Here is a 23945-nt window from a genome sequence, read left to right as displayed (position 1 = left end):
CCACTATACATTAACTTCCCTGGGCCTGAGGTTCCCCTAAACTCAGCAGTGAGTTTGATTCTCTCAATCAAAACAGCCCCTCCCTCCAAATGTTTTCCATCTTGACACTATGCACTGTTGAATCTTTCCCTCTCACCCCAAAAGGGTATCAAATCCATCTACAATCATTTGCGGTGGCCCCTCGGCTTCTCTCAACCATTTCTCAGGTAAGAGATTTAGCATGGGATGAAACCCACCGTAAACATAGGGAAGACTTGGGAGTGAATTTCCAGAAAGCCGCGTCTGTAAACACTTCTGTGTTTACACGCAGGCACGCACATCTGCGTGCATATACACACATACACACACAGAGGCACGCATGCATGTGGACGGGGCAGAAAACAGAGAGAGTCTGCGTTTATGATCCAGGCTGGCATGAAGTCTGTAAGATCAAGCAGATGGCTAGAAAACCGTCAGGGAAACCACATTCCAGAGAGCTAGGTAATAGACCACCGCCACCACCTGACTTCTCCACCAGCTCCTCAATTTACCAGGTTTTCCCCCAGAAGTCCTGGCAATAACATAGCTGGTTGGTCCCTAATTCGTCAGGACTTGCCTCATGAACCCTGCTGACAGCATGCCCAGCCCAGCCAGGAAGCAGTCTTCTCAGGGATTTGGGCACGGGGCCCGGCTCCAGCTGCCGCCACTGCCCTGCCAGGGACACGCAGCCAAGGAGGAGCCCCAGAGTTGCCACGTGGCTCAGCCCCACGAGCCTCTGCGGCCAACGAGCCCTGCTCGCCAAAACACACAGTCCGGGTGGCCTCCAGCTCTTCACACGTCGCCAGATAAAGCCCAAAGGAAAAAGGAAGCCAGACCAAAAGGGTATCAGAGCTGGGACAAAAGCAAACACACGCCTGCACTTAGGCAGCTTTTACTTAAAAGCCCTGCAGGAGCCTGATGCTGGGTTGGTTTGTTTCGCAAGACGTGCATTGCACACAGCTGCCGACAGCTTCGGCGCAGCGCCGTGGGAAGTTCCCTCCGTCCATCCTCCCCCACCGGAAGGACACACACGCGTGCATGCTCCCCTTTCAAACGGCTCTGCCACTGCCCTCAGCCCAGGCCTGCAGCAACCTTGGGTCTTGCAGACCTGAGAGCGTCACCTGTCAAATCACAGGAGCTCACAGGAGCGAGAAACAGGCCAGGGAGAAAGTGGGTGGAGACGGTGAGTCACGCGGCATCTGCTCCAGGGATCAAAGCTGCTTCGTGCCCCACCGGTGGCGCAAGCCTGACCCGGATTCGAATCCTGACCCCGTTAAGTGCTACCCCTGTGGCCTTAAACAAGTCATTTGGCCTTTTTGAATCTCATTTTCCTTCACTGTAAAGCAGAGACCGAAATCGTAACTTCCTCACAAAGCTGTCACTTACGAAGACAGTCAAACTCTTCAACACGGTGGCTGGTACATAGTTGGTGTTCAATAAACCCGAGTTTCTATGGTGATGAAGACAACAGGACCTGAGGCAGATTCGGGAGAGCGACGGCTCCCTGACAGAGCAGGCCAGCACAGAGAGGAACTATGAACTCAGGTAAGCAGGCTGGACCCATCGGAGGGAGGAGGGGTAGGGAGGGATGTGGGAGGGCAGGACACAAACACCTGGGAAGACATGGTGGAGAAGGAGAAACAGGGAAGGCAGGAAGGAGTCATCTCAGTTTCCACCTCGGAAAAGGAGACAGAAGCAGGTCCGAATGTTGCCCGGACACTGGGAACAGGCAAAACCAGAAGGCATCCCCCACCCCTGCTCCTCAGGGCCTTCCATCCAATTATCACCTTAAAGAGACCGAGACCCCTCCGTGAGCCAAGGACAACCCAGGGCCAGCCGGTTCACGGCACTGAGCTGCCCTCCTCCTCAGGCACAGCCAGGAAATGAGGCCAAGCCAAGGACTGAGTCAGAACAAGGTCTCGGCCCAGACCGGAAACTCCAGAGACGCAAAACTGGCTTCACCATCATCACTCTGACCCTGCACATTTGCTGGACCAGGACAGGCCCTCTCCGCAGCGGGGTAATGGGCAGGCGACAACAGGCCTGCCTTTCTCTGCCTGGCTTGCACTCAGCCATTCCAAATGTACTAGTGAGGAGGCAGCCAAAGCTGAGAACAAAATGTAGAAGGACCCAGAACAGACATAATTCCTCAATGGCTATCAATTCACTTTGAGAATCAGTTGAGGTGGGGAGGGTACAGCTCAGTGGCAGAGCTTGTGCTTAGCATGCAAGAGGTCCTGGGTTTAATCCCCAGTGCTATATATATATATATACACATAGCTAATGACCTCCCCCTGAAAATAAAAAAAAAAATTAATTTTTTTAAAGTTAAAAAAAGTTTTAACTTAAAAAAAACTGGACACCCAATGTTAAAAAAAAAAAAATTAGTTGAGATGTGTGACTCTAGTAAAAGAACAGACTATCTTGGCGCCCACTGCAGCCCTAATTCCGTGGGAACTGGGCACAGAGAGCCACGGCGGGAGAGAGACCAAGAGCCAGCAGTCCTAGGCTCCCTCATCTCGGGTCTTCCCTGCCCCTGAATTCAAGGCCGGGCTCGGGGGAATTCACACAGAGACGGAAGGTGAGGGCAAGCTCTGTGGGAAGGAAACCCATTCCCTGGAAATACAAGGGGGCCACACGGGAAGGAGGTCAGTCTCTCCAAGGCTGTGAGATTTGATGCAGAACCCCTCCCGCGTGAGGGTCAACTCGGAACGTGAGGGCCCCGTGCCCAGGAGAGTGTGACACACGGACGGGTAAAACCATGGAACTCACTCAAGTCTCCAGGAATGTCTGCATGCCCCACAGCCCCCGACTAACTCTCCCTCCCTCTCCCTTACCATGCACCCTCCCATCCCACAAGGCACATGCCAGGCAGGTTTTTTGCCCAACGGGGACAGAGAATGAGAAGTCCAACTGGAGTGACTCAAGCAGGGGGTGACAAGAGAAGACGGCAGACCTGAGAGGCAGCAACCTGCCCCGGGAGACATCAGGGAAGCTACGGGGTGCAGAACAGGCCTTAAGAAACCCCCAGAGTGGGCCCCCATCAGCTCAAGTCTCTTCCCCATTTCACAGAAGGATCCCAGTACAGGAAAGGGAGGGAGGGTTTTCAGTTTAATCTACCCCATAGACCATCTGTCAGAATCAGAGGCTAAGATTCATTTGCTTTCCAAGGACGCTGCCACTGCACACAATGTGGTTCTCATTCATTTCCTGTGCAACTTCTTACACTCCTTCCTCCTTCAAGCTGAACTGCATCCCCTGGGACTTCAGTACCACCTGCTAGACTAATGACAGTGTCAGCCCAGGTGTCAGCAGCTCCAGGGGACAAGACCAGTCTTGACAGAACACTCAGGAAAACAGAACTCCAGCTACCACCTCAGGCAAAGCGGAGTTCTGATCTACCACATCGGTATTCATCCACTAAAGCCGCCACCAGGCATCTCACCTGCATTATCACTAATCGTCACAACTATTCCAGGAGTTCTAACTAATCAGTAGATGATCAACCAATAAGAAAATAAGGTACAAAGAGGTTAAAACATAATCTGCCCCAGGTCACACATCTACGATATGTGGAAACCAGGATTTAAACAAAGTCCAGGTCATTTGACTCCAGCGTTTCCCCAAGGATGCTCCCCAAATCTGGCGAGCTCACACGGACACCTGGGCAGGTTAGCCAAGGCTGAACCTGCATTGGTGCGTGAAGGTGACAAGGTGATAAGCCCTGAGGTCAGAGCTATGAGGGACTGTCAGGCTCCAGCCTCAATGACCTGTCAAAAAAAGACCATGCAACTCTTCCCTGCCCTGTGTCGCAACCCTAAAAAATAGGCCTGTCTCCCTCATACTACCCGTTAAAAAGAACCCCAAGCCTGGGAGGTCACAGGAGCCACCAAAGTCACAAAGCTAGCAGGAGGCTCTGCTCGACTAGAATTTTCCTTCCTTTTTTCTGTCCAATTACTCCCCCTCCCCACCCGACCTGGAAGGTGATGTCCAGCTCTCCTGACCTAATGAAGTGTGGATCCTATTACTTCTTGGGAAGCCAAAACCCAGGAACTCTTTTCTCTAGATTCTGCTGATTCCATTTATTCTTGTTCTTACGACAAGAGTGCTAAACTGGATAAACTACACATTTGTTTCATGAACCAAAGAGAGAAAATTTCAGCTTTTGAGGTCAGAAGGCTCTGGGCTGGAGCTTACGAAATCTGAATCTGTGAGTGGTTTGCTCAGTGACTAGGAGCTAAACCAGGCGCTTCCCGCGTCATTCCCCTTCCGCACGATGGGGACTCGCAGCCTTAGTCACCTCTCATGCCTCCTTCGGTCACCCCCGCCCCACTGCCTTGGCTGGGTCTGGCTGTTCTCACTTTGCTAGTACCTTTCTCATCTCTCCCCAGGTCTCCATCCCCCCTCCCACCACCTGCGGATGACAGCCCTACCTGTCGTCCAGATCAGCGAAAACAGTCCTGTGTCAGAATAACCTTCCAATAGGCAGCTGAGGCAATTTTGCTCAAAACCCCTTGCTTGGTAGCTCTTCCTTGTGCACCAGGAACCAAATCAGAAGCCTCAGTCCCCACAACCTGCCCCAAGCTACTTTCTGGGGTCTCTTTTCACAGCCCTGCGAACTCCAGCCACCTGCCTCTCAGAACGAGCCAAGGTGTCTATGTTTGCACCATGTACCTCCTTGACTTGCCTACATCGTGATTCTACATCATATCCAAGTCCAGACCCTGCCTCCCCCATGAAGCCTCTGGTCTCTCCCACGGAAGCAAGGTCTCGGCTCCACGTCCTGCAGAGCAGAATTCACGGGCCCAGCTCCCCTGCTCGCCCCCGAGCAGCCCTGCATCTTCAGCACACAGGTGCCCACCTGGTAAAGGCCTGCAGAGGGAACTACTGCTCCCGAGCTGGATGGACAGTGACAAAACCACCACAGAACTTTCTAGAAAGCAAAAGGTGAGATGCAGGCTGGTGGGCCCAGCCGCCTGAAGCTGCAGGCGTAGGGTGTTCCTGCCCCCCGATGTCCTGCAGTTATTTCCCATCTTGACTATGATGCCGGGGGTGGGGGGAGCGGAATCAGAAGGAACTGAGTGTTTAACCAAACCTCTCCCTTAGCCAAAGCAGCACGTAAACTTCTTTTTTCATCTCTGTGACCTCACAAGCCTTTCGTTATCCAAAACAGTAAGTGACTAATCCCTTCTCAAATGTCACCGAATCCCTGGGCAGCAGAACATCCTGGGGCTGGACTGACTCAGCTGGGCTGGGCCACATGGCCACAAAGCGGCCGGGGGGCAAGCTGGGGCTCCAGTCTCATGGTGGGCAGGGGCCTGTCACAGGCCGCCAACAGGGCCATCAGAAGCTTTCTGGGACGCACCTCTGCGGGAGAGCCGGGTGTCCGCATCTGTGTCCACGAAAAGCTTCATCTGGAACAGGTCTCGTACCTCCTGGGAGTAGAAGGCCAGGATCCCTTCGAACAGCACCACGTCCGCGGGGTAGACAGTGACCGTCTCCTCCTTCCTGCAAACCACAGGGCAGGTGATGGGCTGGGTGGTGCCAGGCAAGAGGAAACAGGAGCAAGGGCAGCTGCCTGGGAGTCTAGGGTCCTGCCCCCTTCGACATAAAGGGGGCTGAGAGGGTTTAGCTAACACAGCCTCACAGAGCCCTGAAACCACCACTGAAGACCCCAAAACGGGGGCCAGGACAACTAGGGCAAAGGTTTCCTGAGCTCTGGCCATAAAGCAGCAAGGGAGGGCAGGCGTCCCTCTCCTGGGAATAAAAGACCTGCTATTAAAGGAAGAATGAAGACAGACAAAAGCACATGTGGTCTCCAGGAAGGGTCAGGCCTGGCATCTGTGGGACCTAACACTCTGAACTTCCAAAACCAGAAATGCAATTTTCTCCCAAGAGCCCCACCCCTCCCCCAGCCCTGAGGCCACTGGAAGGAAGAAGGAAGGGGCAGAGGGAAAAATAAAGCTTTAGATAAGAAGGAGAGGAGGAAGGATTTACAGGCAAGTCAATGCTCCCAGCATCCTGCCCCGTCTGGCTCCGTCTCACTCCTAGAACAGTCTCCCTTATCAGTGCAGCAGGATCCTACATTACCTCATCCATCCACCCGAGGGCTGGGAGGCCCAAGGCAGACACCAGTGTAAACAAGACTTTTCAAAAGCAAGGGAAGTGAAACCAAACGGATAACAGGGGCCTGCTGGGGTCCAACTCCGCCCTGCCTCAGCTTCCCTTGTATTCTCAGGCTTGGCTGCTGTCCTAAAACTACCCTGCATTCCACCTACTGCCTCTCCCCTAAAATTCACTGAACGGGAAGTGACCAGGTACCACGGCAAGGTGTACTACTGCCCTGACCGGCAGAGCAGCAAACATCTGTGAATAAAACCAAACAAACAGTCCTTCTAAAATGCCCTTAAGATGATAGGAAGGTTTGCACCTTGCCTTATCAGTGCAAACACAGGGAGGTCAACAGTGGCTGCCCATCCCACCCCACCCCCAAGGAGGATGCCTTTGAACTTCCTTCCCATAAACAAGCTTTGATTCTTGATTAGCTCAGACTTTTGGGTTCCTGTCCACATTCTAAGGCAGCACTGTTGAAGCAACTACCAAGGTAGCAAAATACAGAGCAGAAAAGATAGCAGAACAGGTTAGTAGTTAGGAGACTCTCCAGGACAGCAGTGTAACTCTGGATGCACACAGAATCATCTGGGGAGCTTTAAAAATATATATATACCTAGACTCTACCCGCCTGGGGCTCTGATTTCATTAGAGTGGGGTTGGGCTAAAGCATCGATTTACCCTAGGTATTTCTTTTCTTTTTTTTTTTTTTAAAGTCATGAAGCTTTATTTCCTTAACCGCATAGCTTTGAAGTATATTGAGCTGATATAAATACCAGGAGAAACCATATCCACATTTGTAATGGAGAGACTTCTAACTTCTGTATTTTAAAAGCTGGCTGATTGCAACAAATGTTAAAGGAACTTCTCTAGTCATCAAACCATAAGAAAAGAGAACGAAAAGAAGAAAGACAGAGGAAAATAACAAAAAAGATCTACAAAAGTTTGCTTTGGCAGTTCGGGGTCTTTTATGGTTCCATATAAGTTTTGGAACTGTTTGTTGTAGTTCTGCGAAAAATGTGAGTACTTTGACAAGGGGTTGGATTGGGTCTGTGGATTGCTTTGGTTGAATCTGATAATGTTGATTCTTCCAATCGAAGAGCACAAGATATCTTTTCATTTCTTTGTATCATCTTCAATTTCCTTCATCAATGTTTTACAGTTTTCAGAGTATAGGTAACCTCTTTGGTTAAGTTTCTTTCTAGGTATTTTTGTTCTTTTTGATTGAATGGAAATGTTTATGCCAGTCATAAAATTCTGGTTTTTGAAGTGGGGGAAAAAAAAAAGTGAATGAAGGGCTGCAAATGGCAAAATATCCTTCTTTCTTACGGGTGCACTGTATTCCATTACACATATATGCTGCATCTTCTTTATCCACTCATCTATTGATGTGCACTTAGGATGCTTCCGTATCTTGGCAATTATAAACAATGTTGCTGTTAATAGCGGGGTATGTGTGTCTTTTTGAATTAATTCTTATTTTGTGGTTGGCTTTATTTCTTTGATAACTATGTAAGTTTAAAAAGTTAAGCTCTTAACATTCTTAGAAACAATGAACAGTACGTATACGTAAATTTTTTAAAAAGATGTGCAGTATATTGTATATACATATTTATATGCAATACATTGTCTATGTGCAGTCAAATTGTAACAATTCTACCTAAAATGAAAAACGAAAAAAAAAAGCTCATTGATGAAGCAGACAATGGAAAGGAAATGGAAATTAGCAAGCATGTATGTGTTTGTACAGACACACAACTTCGTACAAACCTTCAAAACACCTCTGTAGCAGGCACAAAAACTGTTAAGTCACAATGGAATATTAACCAATTCCAAAGAGAAGAACTTAGAACTCACCTGTGTATTTCTTTTTACGTATCCTGCCTGGGATTTGTAACACTTTTTGAATCTATGGATGTGGTGAGTTTTGTTAGTTCTGAAAAAAATTAAGCTACTCTCTTTTCAGGTATACTGCTTTTGTTCTTTTTTCTCTCCTGGTTAAATATTTTTAAGGTTTTCTCACTGTATTCTATGTCTCTTAATTCCTTCTCTGTTTTCTTTTTCTTTCCTTAATACATTCATGGATAATTTCTTCAGATCAATCCTCTAGTGTTTGAATTGTGTTTTTTAGGCCCAGTCTGCTGCTAAATATGTCTGCTGGGTTTTAAAATTTTGCCACTGTGTTTTCCATTTCTAGAAGTAATGTCTGATCTTTTCTCATACTTGATAATGTTCATTTTTTTTAACTTCTGTTTTTAATTTATGTTTTCTTCCAGTTTTCCTGATATATAACTGACATACAGCACTGTATCAGTTTACAACATAATGATACACTGTATAGGTGTAGAACACAATAGTCTGATCACATACATCATGACATGATTACCACACTAGGTACCGTGAACATCCACCATCTCATATTGACACAACATTGAAGAAATAGGAAAAAAATTTTTCTGTGATGAGAACTCTTAGGCTTTACTCTCTTTCATATATAATGAGCAGCAATGTTAATTATTTTTATCCGGTTGTGCATTACATCCCTAGTACTTATTTTTCCTAAAACTGGAGTTTGTACCTTTTGACTGTCTTCATCTAATTCTCCCCCATCCCCACCACCACCAATAGTGACAAATTTGATCTCCTTTTCTGTGAGTTTATTTGTTGGTCAGCTGAAGTATAATTGACCTACAATACTATGCTAGTTCCTGGTTCACAACAGTGATTTGATATTCCTATACATTTCGAAAGCAACACCATGGCGTATCTTGTTCTTTGAATCTCCAGCACAGTAGAATCGGGTCCACGGTAGGAAGTACTTCAAAAGATTCTGATGAGGGATGAAGGTGAGTACCAAAGCAGCCCTGCCTTCTATCACAATGTGCTGTCTTCCCTCTTCCTCCACCCAAATCCTTACCATACCCTCAAGCTCTGAGAAAGTTCACGAGAAGAGCATATACTTCATTCAAGGCTGAGATCCGTACTAAAGGGACGCACGAGAAGATAAAGATTGGGCTTTTAATTATAGACACATTCGGCAGTAAAAGAAGTATGAGAGCTTATTTCCCATTACAAAAAAAAAAAAAATCAACCCAAGAGGGAATAGGATAAAGGAACCAGGAAGGAAAATGAAAAAGTAGGTGGGAGAAACTTTCAAAACAGCCCAAAGCTACAAACACTTGCTGAGCCATTACCAGCCCAGGAATATGAAGAAGCGACACGTGGTGCAATACACGATTGGGGCTGAGGTGTTCAGAGTGTGCCTGGGAGGTCCCGGAGGAGGCCACGTGAGCAGAGAGCTCTGGGCAGCTCTGAAGGAGCTTGGGGTCTGCCTATCAGGAGGGAAGTCCTCCAGGAGCCCCTTCCCATCCCTCAGAGGGAAGGAAGATGCCATGGACGAAACCACTCCTCTACTAATCAGGAGCATGAAACAGACAAACGGGGAGGACAGGTCTGATGTGAGGGAGAAGCCCTCTGGAAGGTCTAATCTCTGGGGAGCTCAGTGCCCTCACACTTCTCAGTGCAGCCCAACCCCAAGTCAACCCGGAGAGCAGAAAGAACTGTTCCCTTCCTTCTTCTGTGCTTCCTCCACCCCGCCCCCTGACATCTCACTCCAGGAACGACAGCTCGGGGATGTGGATGAGGACGAAGATGCAGTCCCCGAGCCCAAATTCATGAACCCATCTCAGAGTGGACTAAACCTGATGATCGTGATCGGACGGTTTCAAGCAGCGCCTGGATGAACTCCTGACCCCCATGCACACCACACCCGCAGGCACACTGCCACCACCGCCCTGTTAGACAGGCTGCAGCGGGCACCAGCAGCAGGGAGGCAGAGGCCTGGGACTCGAGAAGTCGGGGGTGCTCTGGGGAGCCCTGGGGAGCAATCCCTGGCCCAGAGCAGCTCACTTACCGGGAATGGGAAACAAAGTCATACACGGGAATCTGGACTGTTTTCCCTTCGGTGATTTCTTTGAGGGTTTTGAAAATGAGTTCATTGTCAAAGGCATCTGAAGGAAATCAAACTGTTAAAATGTTTCTGAATTGTAAAATGACTTCTATAATGATGAACTACACACATCGCTACACACCTCTATTTCACGTATGCATATCACACCCTAGAGAAGCACCCCCCCCACCCTGCCCCCCACCATCCAAAAAAATCCAGATTTCTACCCACAGCAGAATGCAAACTCCCTGGGTCTCAAACCAAACTGTATAAAGGAGTTCTGCCAAGTGGGTTTCTCCTTGTTTTGCCTTGCTGTCCTATCCCTGGCCTCGGACCTCTCTCTCCCCTCTCTAAATCCAGCATGTGATCACCTGAAAAGCATCCTCACGACTAGGGGGATGCAGCAAGCATCACACCAGCAAGTGTTGACTCCGACAATCATAAGAAACCCAAACCAGCCAGAGGGCAGTGTGCCAACCTGGGACCGTCCAGGCAAAAGTCATTCAGGCAGCCATCCTGGACCCTCCGTCTCCCTCCCTGCCCGTCAGTGAGTTGAACACACAAATCGTGTACACACACGTGCTGGATGATGTGAAACGGCTGCTTCAGATCAGAGGAGGCAGAGGAACCAGCCACGTGCTCTAGCCCGCATCTGGCCCATCCTGAGTAATAACAGGCTTCTCCAAGTCACCCTTGTCCAGACACCGATTCGATCAGTATTTAAAGAGCCAAGAATGACAGGATGCTGCAAGATCCCTTCTTTCACAGAAGCCCCACCACAACCCTGCAAGGTTCCTACTGGTCCTCCATCTTATGGATGGGAATCAAGACTCAGAGAGGTTAAGCAACTTCTTCAATTGACCAGCGCGCGCGCACGCACACGCGCGCGCACACACACACACACACACACACACACACACACACACACACCACAGACCCCTTCAATGCCCCAACTCACCCGGGTGATCAAAATTGAACTGGCCCTTCAGGGCTTTGGCCTTCTGTTCTGAAGTGAGGACACGATAGAAGCTATCCTGGCTCAGGATGACCACCTGCTTCTGACGATAGTCCACCTCATTCTGTCCCAGGAGCTGGACAATCTTAGCACAAACGGACGACTGTAAGGAGAGAAGAGAACAACAAGGAATGAGGGAGGTCCGGGCACTGGGCTGACACGCATGCCCTGGGCCAGGGCTGTGGGAAGGAAGAACCCAAAGGCCGCCTCCTGTATGATGGGTTAGGGGGAGGGCGGCTACACCGGCTGAGAAGGAAGTCTGGGGGCCCCAAACATCTCCTCCTTAACACAACTTACTACACTCAGGTATCCGCAGTGAAGGCGGGGGAGCAGGGCAGTCATTTCTACCTCCTCTTCCATAAAGCCACTAATAAAACGTGACACGGTTTTATTCTTCCTTGCTTGAGCCCTGGTATAAGTATATCCAAAAAGGCAGCAGCAAGTGGGGAAAGGGCACACGGATGATGTGCCGACAGGCCGAAGGGTCTCTGGCTCACAAAGGGACTGCGCTCCACACGACATCTCTCAGCCCCGGCGCATCTCTTCACATCAGCAGAATCAAAAACCACAGCGGGGAGCTCGGCTGGCCGGCTGTAAGGCCAAGGCCGGGGCCTGCACCCCCTACTTCTGTTGCCTTCTTTTGCTCTCATCCATAGGCGTGGACGTCATCACCCTCACGGTACACTGGGCAGCCTTTTCACCGAGGCATGTCCCAATTACGGAGCTGTCACGACGTGGGACACAAACAGCACCAACACCTGCAACAACTAGAGTGGGGGGTGCCAGTTCCAGATGAACTCAAACCTACATGCTTTGTGCTGTGTTGCTAGCAACACACACATCTGCCTCTTCTCTCCAAAAACATACACCCTTTGTTAAAAAAAAAAAAAAGGAAAAAAGACAAGTGCATTCAAAAGAATGAGATCGTGAAGGGCTGTATTTACCAAATAACTCATTTCTCTCTTTTTTTTTTCATTTATTATAAAGATGAACTTAAAGTAAGCATGTCAACATTACAAAACCTCTAGAAGCTGTAACTCAGGCCCCTTATGGAACTGGGGGACCTAATTACAACAGGTGAAAAAATGAGCAAGGTTAGAGGTTTCTTGGTCTGTCTCAGGAGCCTGACCCCTGAACTTACTTTACCAACTGATTTTAACAGGGAAAAACCAGGAAACTTTTAAAAGCTACAATTTTTTATAAAGAATGTATCTGACTTGTCCGAGCATAAAGGAAAACTGGCCATTCCTGTTGCACAAGTCAGTGCAAATTCAACTACGTTGCACATGTCCTGTTGTGCAAGTTGCGAAATACACTACCAAAGAGGGGGTCTGTGGAGGAAAAATATTTTGACTCAATTGATAATTAGGAAGTTTTCTTACTTTTATGACATTTTTGCATATTAACACAAAAAAGTATTTTAAGGTACTTCGGATTTTTGGAACTAGAGGTGTGCCACTAAAAAAAAATCTTCACAGGAAGGTAAAGCTTGTACATAACAAACTAGATTCAAAAATGAAAATGCTACAATAGAATCCAAGGTTCTACGCAATTATAAACTCTAAGTTTTTAATCATGTATAGACCCATAATTCCCTTTTCCTAACTTCCATCTGCTTCTTATACCCGAAGGCTATAAGAGAGTAATGTTTATAACTGTAGCCTTTACTAGGAGATAGAATTCCTTCTAGAAGTCCAAAGAACAAAAGTGAGAAGGGATTTATGGAGCAGGATGTATATGATCTATCAGGTTATTCAAATAATGGTATTTTTGTTTATAGTTCAAACCCATTAAATGTGTGTGTTTTTCTAATAAGAACAGTAAGGCCACCACTGCCCCCCCCCAAAAAAAAGGAAAGAAATTTCACTACTGAATTTTGCAGATAAACAATCATTTCTCCAACCCAGGCACACCTAGGGCAGAACCTTCCCAATGGCCAATCAAATCAGGACCTGAACATACAACAGGTACAATTCTACAAAGTCAGCGCTCATCACATTTTCTATTAAGAGTAAAGGTGGCCATTCCATTGGGCCACAGCTGCGTGTCTCAGCACCGTGTTTTCAAGGACCTGACTGGTAGGCCTTCTTTCCACAAACATACCACCGCCACCGCCTGCTAACATTTTAACTGCTGATTTATTAGGTGTCAGGCCCTTGGCCAAGTGCTCCATTATAACCGCTCTTAGAAGTCACACATGCTACCCTTCGCAGATGTGGAAACCAAATTAAATGACTCGGCTACAAAATCATGCAATCCTGGTTCCTTATGAAGGATGCTGGGGCTCAGGGGAGGGGGCAATGGGGAGTTGTTTAATGGGTATGTTAGTTGATGAAAAAGTTCTGCCCAACAATGCAAGTATACTTAACACTACTGAAAGCTATGCTTAAATATGGCTTACGATGGTATATTTTATATTATGTACATTTACCACAATATACATTTACCACAATATACATAATAATAATTATTGGTGGGGAGGGATAAATTAGGAGTTTAGGATTAACGGATATATACTACTATATATAAAACAGATAAACAAGGGGCCTACTATATAGCACAGGGAACTATATTCAGTATCTTATAATAACCTATAACGGAAAAGAATCTGAAAAAGAACAGATATATGTATATGTATATATATATACACACACACACGTTTAACGGAATCACTTTGCTGTACACCTGAAACTAACACAACATTGCAAATTAGCTATACTTTAATACAAGATGGTTAAAAGATTAAAAATTATTATTATAACAAGAGTACACATTTAAGGGGCAGTTTCTTCCTGTGTGCTAGATACTGGGCTCAACATTTTAAAATCATCTCATTTACTTATCACAGCCTTGTATGACGACCATTATTATTACACCCACTCTACTTAAGGCGGAGACAAGTGAAGTGATTTACCCAAGGCAAGGAGCCGTAGAGACAGGACTCCAACCCAAGCGCCCAACTCCAGAGCCCACCCTCCTTCCAGCTGCACCTCACAGGCAAACTGGCACCACCATGAAGCTGGAGGTAAATGCAGTTTTGCATGATCTCCCCACATGTGATGCAAAGCATCCAGAATGTGTTCTGTCCCTGTCACTCCTAGCACATTATTTGTTGGGGGGGTGCCGGTTGGGAGGGGTTGTAGTGATAAGCCACCTAGGACTGTGGGTTGCTGCCTGAACACAAAGTCAAGATCAGGTCAGTATGAGGTTATTTTTTGACAAAGAGAGAAAATCATATGGAAGAATCAGTGAAGGTGGTTTTCAGTTTCTTCACTTGTATGCCAGTTTTGAAGATGTTATCTCCCTTAATTCTATTACAAGACATTATTGTATCTTATTTGTCTCCCTAATGAGGAAACTGAAGCTTAGTGATTTCAATCAAGCTAAATGACCTGCTCAAGGCCATGGAGCTGAATCCCAAACCATAGACCTCACTCCAAACGCACAATTCTTTTCACTGTTCCAGAACCAAAGCAGCTCTGGCATCAGCCTCAATGTTCCCCATAAATTTACTCCACTTTCAGAGAACAGGGAGGGAACTGGTTAGAAATGTAATACTGTTTTGTCCCACTATATCATTAAAGTCAGCATTTTATGTTAAATTTCACAGAATTTCATATTACTCAAAGCGGGCAAGTGATTTATATACCAAAAAGAAGTTAAAAGTACATATAGGGACGGAGGGTATAGCTCAGTGGTATGGCGCATGCTTAGCATGCACAACGTCCTGGGTTCAATCCCCAGTACTTCCATTAAAAATAAATAAATAAATAAATAAATAAATAAACAAACAAACCTAATTACCCCCTCCCCCACAAAAATAAAAGTTAAAAAATAAGTTAAAGTAAATGGGAAAAAAGTACCTAGAGAAACACATACACACACATTTAAGGTATCTGGAAACTAAATTTGGATTATGTTCTAAAGAATCCAGCATTATAGGAGCCAGTAATTTGGGGGGGCCCAGAATATTCTTTGAGGAAAAACCGGTAGGACTAAATCTCACCAGCAGTTCTGGTGATGGAGAACAACTCACAATGACTTTAAGATTCCTCCCCATGCTGTAATTCTGAGAACATGCCCACACTGGACTTCACACTTAGGCCAGTCTACCAGATGTGCTGACTAGAAGGGCGGACGCCTTTCCCAGAGACACTGCCCATCCTGGAAGCCCCGGGAGCGGACAACAGCCGATCAACAGGCCCTCCCAGCTAGTGGTTTCAACAGGGCAGCTGCTGTGTCCCCACAGCTTCCTATATTGCTATCAGAAGCATATTTCTCTAAAACGATTCTCATACAGGAGCCCAAGCTGGTAGCCCAGCCCTGTGGAGGGCTGCAGGCTGGCTGTGTCCCCAGGGGAACGGGCAGATGTTTCTCATGGGTGCCCGCACAGAAGAGAATGGGCCATGTTGCCTAACATTTCAGTCCTATCAAGTGGTCTGCCCCGCTGAGTGGGCTACTGCAGAATCAGAGAGAGCAGCACTCGGATGGAGGAAATCCTCGCAATCACACCCACCAGGGCTTCAAACAGCCAACCAGCTCCAGATGAGGCGCCTTGACTCATCACTCCTTCCCCAGCCTTCAGAACGGAGTTAACACCTGCCCTGAACGCACCACCCACCAGCTCAAGAGTGCAAGAAGGCCAGACGCTTGGCCCCCTCGGGCAGGAAGACCCCATGAAACTCCTTCACTCTGAAACTGTGTACAAGTCACCTCAATTACTCTTGACAGCAGCTCTCCCTGTCACTATCATTAAGTAAGAAACATACCACTAACTTGTATGGTGTCCAGCACGGCCCCCAGACATTACATCACTCCTCTGGGGGCAGGGGTTGCTCCCCATGCAGCCCAGAAGCTCTAATTTACAAGTAGGAGAAAACTAAAGCCCCAGTAATTTGCCCTGAGACACAACAAAGCTCAAACCTGTTGACTCGATTCCTGGTCAAACCCACTGACTGTGCGGCAGCAACAGGAAGGTGTCACTCAGTGCTCCCCCGGGACCATCCAGCCCTGGGGCCACGAATGACCCCAGAACCCTCGCACGGCTAAGTGGGTTCTCCTAGCTATAGTACAATTACTACCACACACACACACACAAAGATTTAAATCAGAAACTCACTAAGTGGCTATATAATCTTAAAAAGGCTCTTAGACACCAAACAGCAGCCACAAGTCAATCCAGTAACCAGGACCAGCTGTGACTCAGCTTTTATTCCCAGGATCTGGCAGGCCGTGGCACCTGCGGGGCTCACGTTTAACATGTGGTTTAAATGGATTACCACAGGAAATGTAGGAATTGATGACCCAGCAGTTTTCTTTTTCCTTCAGACCTGGAAATTTCAAAAATGATAGTTTGCCTTCCTCATTTCATCCTAAAGCACATAACATACTCAGGCAACACTTGGTTATATATCTAGATCTCAGTCCCTGAGTTTTAACTGGGCCACTATTTCCCAGCCTCCTTTGTAGTGTTTTGTGTTTGTGCTAAGTTCTGATCATTTAGATAAGCAGAAGTGTGAAGTGGCAGCTTCCTGGAGTCTCCTTAAAGGATAAGGGTCCCCTTTTGACTCAGCCTTTCCTGTTGGCTGGAATGAAGACTTGATGGCTGGAGCTCAAGCAACCACTCTGTAGCATCATACTAAGGGTAGTGGAGCAGATTAAATAAAGAAGCCACAGACTCAAATGACCACAGAACTGAGACAGGAATGAGATAAATTTTCTTGTTTAAACACTGTTGTTTGAACTTTTCTGTCACTTTCAACCTGAATAATCCTAACATCAACACCCACATACCCAGTATACTTCGTGTAAATGTCCTCTTGAAAGCTGGAGTAATTCTCCAGTCCTGGGTCAAGAGGCTGCCTTATCCATCACAGGTGCCACAAACATCTCATCAACCACGCAATTTCTTTGTGAATTTTAAATGGTGAGATGAGGAGTATTATGCCTGGACCAATCAATGTCCCCAGGCCACTGGACACCTCTCTGCCACCTGCCACCCTCTCTCCCTGTATTTACTCCGATGTGTCAGAGTGGAATTAAACATCCTCCCCATCTTTCAGCACCTTGCTTGTGCTGCAGGCCAAGCTCTCCAGAGAGGAAGCAGTATCTGGGAGGGGAAAGCCAGAAGACTATAAGCAGTACTCGATCAAAAACTCCCACAGCAGAAGCTCTCAATTTTAATTCCTGATCCATGTTGTCACTGCCAACGTAGCCCAGCCTAGAAAAACCCAGATGTTAGCCTGCACCTGAGAAAAATTCTGGTTGATTAACAGTCACCAAAATAAACATATTCCCAGGACTTTTTGGTGAAATGTCAATCTTGTTAGGCTCTATTCCTAGGAAAGATATTTTAAAAATTCACTTCTGGGTTCATAAAATTACACGGCTGGCTCTGTTCTCTTTAGTCACGAGCCCCTACTGAGAAACCCCTCTCAAACAACACTTACTCACAAAGTTATTAAACTTTTTTATTATTTTTTATTGATGTATAGTTGATTTACAATGTTGCATTAGTTTCTGGTGTACAAGAGTGATTCAGTTATACATATATATACACGTATGTTCTTTTTCAGATTCCTTTTCATTATAGGTTACTACAAGCCATTGAATGTAGCTCCCTGTGCTGTACAGTAGGGCCTTGTTGTTTATCTGTTGTGTACATAGCAGTGTGTATCTGCCAATCCCAAATTCCCAATTTATCCCTCCCTCCCCCCTTTCCCCCCTGGAAACCACAAATTTAAATTCAACTGATTTAGAATCGACTGAAGGATGACAAACAAGAGCTACCGCACAGAACGCACCACATGCCAGGAACTGTTCTAAGGACTTCACATTTACTACGTGATTTAATCCTCAAACAACTCTGTGAGGTGCGTGTTCTTATGCCCATCTGACACGGCAGGAAACAGAGGCACAGAGCGGTGGACTGAGCGGCCTGGCCCGAGATCAGACAGCTGGAGAGCAGCCAACCCGGTCTTCAAACTCAGGCCGGCTGGCTTCAGGGTGCCGGCTCTTAACCGCACACGCCCCTGCTGACACTTTGTCAGAAGGGGACGGAAACCTCTTCTCTCCCCAGGAGCCACGGTGACCCTACTACAGACAGGTGCAGCACCCACAACGGATACAGGGGAGCTGCCAGGAACAGAGCACTCTCGGCAAGGCTCTGTCATTTCCTCCCTGCGGGCTCTGCCCGGCACAGGCTGGCTGGACTTCCTTAGAGGTTCATTTTCCTGACAAATACTTCACTAGGGAAAGAGCAAGAGAAGTAACTTTGGATTCTCTGCAATTTGTTCTCTGGTAGAAAACAGGGGTAGTGGGTGGAGGGGGGGATAAAGTAGGAGTTTGGGATTTACAGATACTAACTACTGTACAAAAAATACATAAACAACAAGGTCCGAGGGGAGTGGTAAGAGTACGGGCTTGGCATGCAGGAGGTCCTGGGTTCAAGCCCCAGGACCTCCAGTAAAATCAATCAATCTAATTACCTCCTCCTCCAAAAGAAATAATGGGGAAAAAAAAACAAGGTCCCACTCTATAGCTCAGGGAACTATATTTAATATCTCGTAAGGGCCTATAATGACAAAGAATATGAAATGGAATATATATGTATTTACTATTTATTTTTTATTTATATATTTATACATATTATATATTTTATATATTTATTATCTATAACTCATTTATATGTATATAAATGAATCACTATGCTGTACATCAGAAATTAACACAACATTATAAACCAACTATACTTTAATTAAAAAAAAAACAGACTCTCTACACATTAAGGGGCCCTGGGATGGATGCTCTGGAAACAGGTGAGCCTTCGCAGGTGCTTGGGAGCAGAAACGAGCCAACTCTTTAAAATCTCACCACGTTAAAACAGATGCAGTGCTACTGGCTGGTATGTTATGAGCTGGTGAAACCCTGCTAGAAAGCAGTACATAGTAAGAATCAAAACAACATTCCTACTCTCTTACCAAGTAACAAAGAGATCAATGAGGGTTACAGAAATAGGAGCAAATATGTGAGCAGAAAAGAAAGAATATAAACAGGGGGCGGAGGGGACCACTATGACCGTCAGCACGTAAAAGATACCAGGGAACATGGAGGGGGAATCAGGAAGGCAACCTGGTCTGAAATGACTGCTGCAGTTCTCCTACCTCATCTTAAGCAAAAAAGGAGAGGGAGGGGTGCCCGTACTCCTCACGTGGAGCCAAGTTCTAGTCTCACCCACAGCCTGGTTAAGAGCTGCCACCAAACACAGGCGAAACATCAGGCAAGTCTAGGGACGGAGCGTGTACTCAAGTGTTGATGGGGCCTCGCAACGGCGTTACAATTATTCAGTACAGAACAATGATCGATTTCAGCCTCCTCTTGTGAATTGTGAGCCTGAATGTGCAATTTGTGGATACGTCCTTTTATTCCCCACAGGAAAAACACAAAAAGGCATCACCATCACCACCACCCCCAAAACTGAGTGCGTCCAGGCTTACTGCAGGCTTTGATGAATTTGTTCCTTACGATGCCTTCTGCACAAGGTGGGAGCATGAGGCGGCCGGCTGGACGGTCAATTCTTAAAGCCTCGTGAGTGCAAGTGAGCTTGGATCTCCATCCTTCCCCTTCTATATGAGGAACAGGAGGCCCGCTGAGATGGTAAAACCCAGCAAACTGAGCCCCCGGACCGAGGAAAAGATGACATCTTTGGACATGGCAGGCGCGCCGAAACCCACCCACACTCTCGCTACAGTCTGGCTTACTAAGCAAGAAGAACATGCCTGTTACAGAAATCCTGGCCCACGTCCTTCTGGGAGAGAGGCACAAAAAGAAAGTTGACTCCCCCACCACCACCCTGTTTTTAGAAAACTGAATGGATAAAGGCGAGCACAATGTGCCAGTTGGAGCCTCGGCTGAATCTTTCCCAACTGAAGGCCACACACGGGTAAACATTTAATGTGGATTTAACAGCACAAGAGTGCTTTGTTGTACAAAGTGTATTTGAGTTAACCCTTTCTTCCCAGTAGTCCTGCTCCAAATTATGGGAAACCAGAAGTGAGACTATCTGGCTATGAAAAGTTGTTATTTTTGTTTTTCTTTTTAATTTTCTAAGTCTCCTTCAGCACCTGTGTCTAACTACAGCACAGGGAAGTTGGCAGGGGGGACTGAAAGCATGTGCCAAGCATCCACTTCCCTTTCCTTCTTGAAAGTCTCCTTTACTGTCCTTAAAAACCCAACTTCCTGTTCATTCCTTACAGCAGCTGAAGAAAGGGGAGCGAATCTTCTATCAACAGACTCCGTTCCCTCAAGTCGTCCCTTCTGGATTTTGATGGGTTCATCTTTCATCGACCTCCTCCTTGGCCCCCCAAACTCTACTGGAATCAGAAAATAAACAAATAAAAGAACTGCCCAAAGCTATACCAAACGTGTTACTCTATCCATAAAGGATGGTGACTTTACCGCAATGAAGGTCATCCTGAATCATCTGGACTAATCCACTGTCGGCATTAAGAGGAGTTAAAGCACACACCCTTCGAAGAGAATGATTTTCATTCACTAATTTGCAAAAAGGGAGCAACTATCGGCAGACACAGGTCAGACTTTTGTTTCAGACCCACACAAGTAACTCCAGCTACTTTGACGGAGGTGCGAATGCAGTTCAGTGGAGAAAGGACAGCCTTTTGCAGAAATGGTGCTGGAGCAACTGGTCATCCATAGGCAGAAAAAAGAACCTGGGCCAAAACCTCACACCTTATATACAAATTAACCCAAAACGGATCACAGGCTCATGTAAAACATAAAACTTACTAGGAAAAAACACAGGAGAAAGTCTTTAGGATCTAGAGCTTGGCCAAGAGTTCTTAGACATGACACCATAAGCATGACCCATAAGAGGGAAAGCATATAAACTGAATTTCATCAAAAGCAAACCATGCTCTGTAAAATCTTCCTATAGAGGATGAAAAGACAAGCTACAGACTAGGGGGAAATACTCACAAAGTACATGCCAAACAAAGGACTAGTATGTAATACACAAAAAACATTCTCAAAACTCAACAGTGAAAACAAACCCTCCTATTAGATCATGAGCAAAAGATGTGAAGAAGCACTTCGTCCAAGAGGGTGCACAGATGGCAAATCGGCACATGAGAAGATGTTCAGTGTCATTACCCAGGGGGGAAATGCACATGAAAACCAGGATGACATTTCACTGCATACCTACCAGAACAGCAAAAATTAAAACACAGTACATGACACAAATGAGCGTATTTACAAAACAGAAAGAGACTCACAGACACAGAAAACACGGTTACCAAAGGGGAAAGAGGGGAGGAATAAATTAGGAGTTTTGGATTAGCAGATACAAACTACTATTTATAAAACAAATAAACAACAAGGTCCTACACACAGGGAACTATATCCAATACCTTGTAATAGCCTATAATGAAAAAGAATATGAAAAAGAATATATATATATGGTCACATGTATAACTGAATCACTATGCTATATACCAGAAATTAATGCAACATTGTAAATCAACTATACTTCAAAATAAATAAAATACATAGATACATACATAAATAAATGTTACATTCTGATGGGCTATTTAAAAAAAAAAAGTGAACACACCAAATGCTGGTGACAATGGGGAGAAAAGCGATCGCTCATACACTGCTGGTAAAAGTGTAAATGGTTCACCTCCTGAGGAAACAATGTGGCACTTTCTTTAAAAGCTAAACATGCAACTACCATATGATCTGGCAATTGTATTCCTTCCTGGGCATTTATCCCAGAGAAATGAAAACATGTTCATAGAGAAACGTGTACACATATGTTTTCATAGAAGCTTTATTCACAAGAGCCAAAAACTGGAAACCACCCAGATGTTGACCTTCAGGGGGTGAATGCTTAAAATAAACTGTGCAACCACACCACAGAACGCCACTGGGCAACTGACAGGACTGAATGATGACCTGCAGGGAATCTCCAGGGAATGATGCTAAGGGGAGGGGAAAAATGGGGGGAGAGGGGACCAATCCCGAAAGGTCACAGACTGTATGATTCCATTTATATATAACATTCTAGAAATGACAAAATTAGGGAAATGGAGAACAGGTCAGTGGCTGACATGGATGAAGGATGAGGAGGGATGACGCGGGGGAGGCAAGGAGTGGCTCATAAAGGACAACGCACGAGGGAGGGCATCCTGTGTGACGGAAATGTTCTGCATCTTCTTTATTAATATCAATACCCTGGCTGTGTTCTGTAAGGTATTACCATTGCGGATACCGAGGAAAGGTACGAAGGAATCTCTGCATTATTTCTTACAACTGTATGTGAATCTACAATTACCTCAAAAAAAAAAAAAAAAAAGAGTTCATCTTAAAAAAAAAAAATTAACGGCCATCCATCTTCTGCGACTGGTTTGTTTTTTTTTAATATCAGAAGTTCAACCTCTCGCCTTTCAATTTTTTTTTTTTACTCACAAACCACTGTTAATTAGTAATTGATACAGAGTGAATGCATTTTGTACATGGGACAGACACTAATTTTGGGGGATCAAGACAGACTGTCGTGGGCTGAATTGTGGCCCCACCCAAAAAAAGATATGACCATGTCTCAAACCCTGGGACCTCAGAATGTGGCCTTATTTGGAACAAAGGTCTTTGCAGATCGTAACTGAGGTTGTGAGGATCTCGAGATTGAGATCATCCTTGGACTGGATGGGCTCTGACCCCAGTGACAAGTGTCCTTGTAAGAAACAGAAAGGGAGGAAACACAGAGACAGGAAGGAGTGCCACGCGAAGATGAAGGCAGAGGTTGGAGCCATGCATCCCTAAGCCCAGCAGCTCCACCAGAAGCGAGGAGAGAATGGATCCTCCTTCAGAACCTCCAGAAGGAACCAAGGCTGCCAACACCTCCCATGTGGACTCTGGCCTCCACAAACCTAAGAGAATAAACTTCCGCGGTTTTAAGCCACCAGGTGTGTGATAATGTGTGACTGCGGCCCTAGGAGACAAATAACACTCGTCATTTTTTAAGGGGTGAGTTCAATTTCCCTCATTTTTTTTAATCACAGAAAATATGAGCATGTTATTCAACTTCTATTTATGTCTACTCCTGGACACAATGTTTTTCTTTTTCCAGAGGATTTATACCATAAAGATGTGTATCATTTCATTTTATAATCTTTTCCCTGTTGTTTTCCGTTTGCTCTCTCTATAAACTATTACTGGCTGGCATATAGATGTGTCTACTTCATCAAATATCCTGGTTAATAATTGTCAGACATGCTAACCAATTTTGGGGGGGGGGGGTTCCGGTTAATGGAGGTACTGGGGATTGAACCCAGGACCTTGTGTATGCTAAGTGTACGCCCAATGAGCTATTCCCACCACTCCCCACCAACTTTTTAAAGATTTCAACTATACTTAAAAGAAACTATACTCAGCACTGGGTTAAATCTACAGTTTCCTTGGTAACCAAGAAGCTGCTTTTAGACCCAGCCATGTGCTTCAGGGTCTTCAAAATTAGTAGCAATTATTAGGATGCAGATGTGTTAAAAAGTACCATTCTGTGTCTTGATAGAAATGCCCTACACTTCTGAGCAAGATAATTTTTTTTTAAAAAAAGGTCAAGATGAACAAAAACTGCACACTTACCACAAAGTTCGCAAAGGCGAAAAAAATAGGTCCTTTAGAATCAGGCTGGGCACACAGGACCTGGGGCTTGATTCCCAACTCAACCACACCCACCTGCACCAGTCATATGTCAGGCAACTCAACCTCTCAGACCATTACTGTCCTTGTTGTAAAGAGTGAGGGATAGGGGAGGGTATAGCTCAAGTGGTAGAG

At 46.0% G+C, this 23945-nt stretch overlaps 1 protein-coding gene and 1 long non-coding RNA gene across 2 annotated transcripts in view; one reads left to right on the top strand and one right to left on the bottom strand.

Annotated features, from left to right (window-relative positions):
• Positions 1 to 23945, bottom strand: part of UCK2 (uridine-cytidine kinase 2) — a 69568-nt gene that overhangs the window by 8412 nt on the left and 37211 nt on the right. Inside the window, exons 2-4 of the mRNA XM_074349746.1 lie at positions 11037 to 11196; positions 10043 to 10139; positions 5384 to 5526 (exon numbers count right to left, since the gene is read on the bottom strand). Of these exons, the coding sequence (XP_074205847.1) occupies positions 5384 to 5526; positions 10043 to 10139; positions 11037 to 11196 (400 nt within the window). The remainder of the gene's footprint in view (positions 1 to 5383; positions 5527 to 10042; positions 10140 to 11036; positions 11197 to 23945) is intronic.
• LOC141574377 (uncharacterized) lies at positions 809 to 7572 on the top strand. Its single transcript, XR_012501371.1, has 2 exons — positions 809 to 1563; positions 4410 to 7572. It is a non-coding gene; the product is annotated as an uncharacterized LOC141574377 (long non-coding RNA).

Source organism: Camelus bactrianus, chromosome 21 (genome assembly GCF_048773025.1).
Source record: "Camelus bactrianus isolate YW-2024 breed Bactrian camel chromosome 21, ASM4877302v1, whole genome shotgun sequence".
Lineage (NCBI taxonomy): Eukaryota > Metazoa > Chordata > Mammalia > Artiodactyla > Camelidae > Camelus > Camelus bactrianus.
Note: the sequence above shows the minus strand (reverse complement) of the source record. Positions and strands in the feature narration are given on the sequence as shown.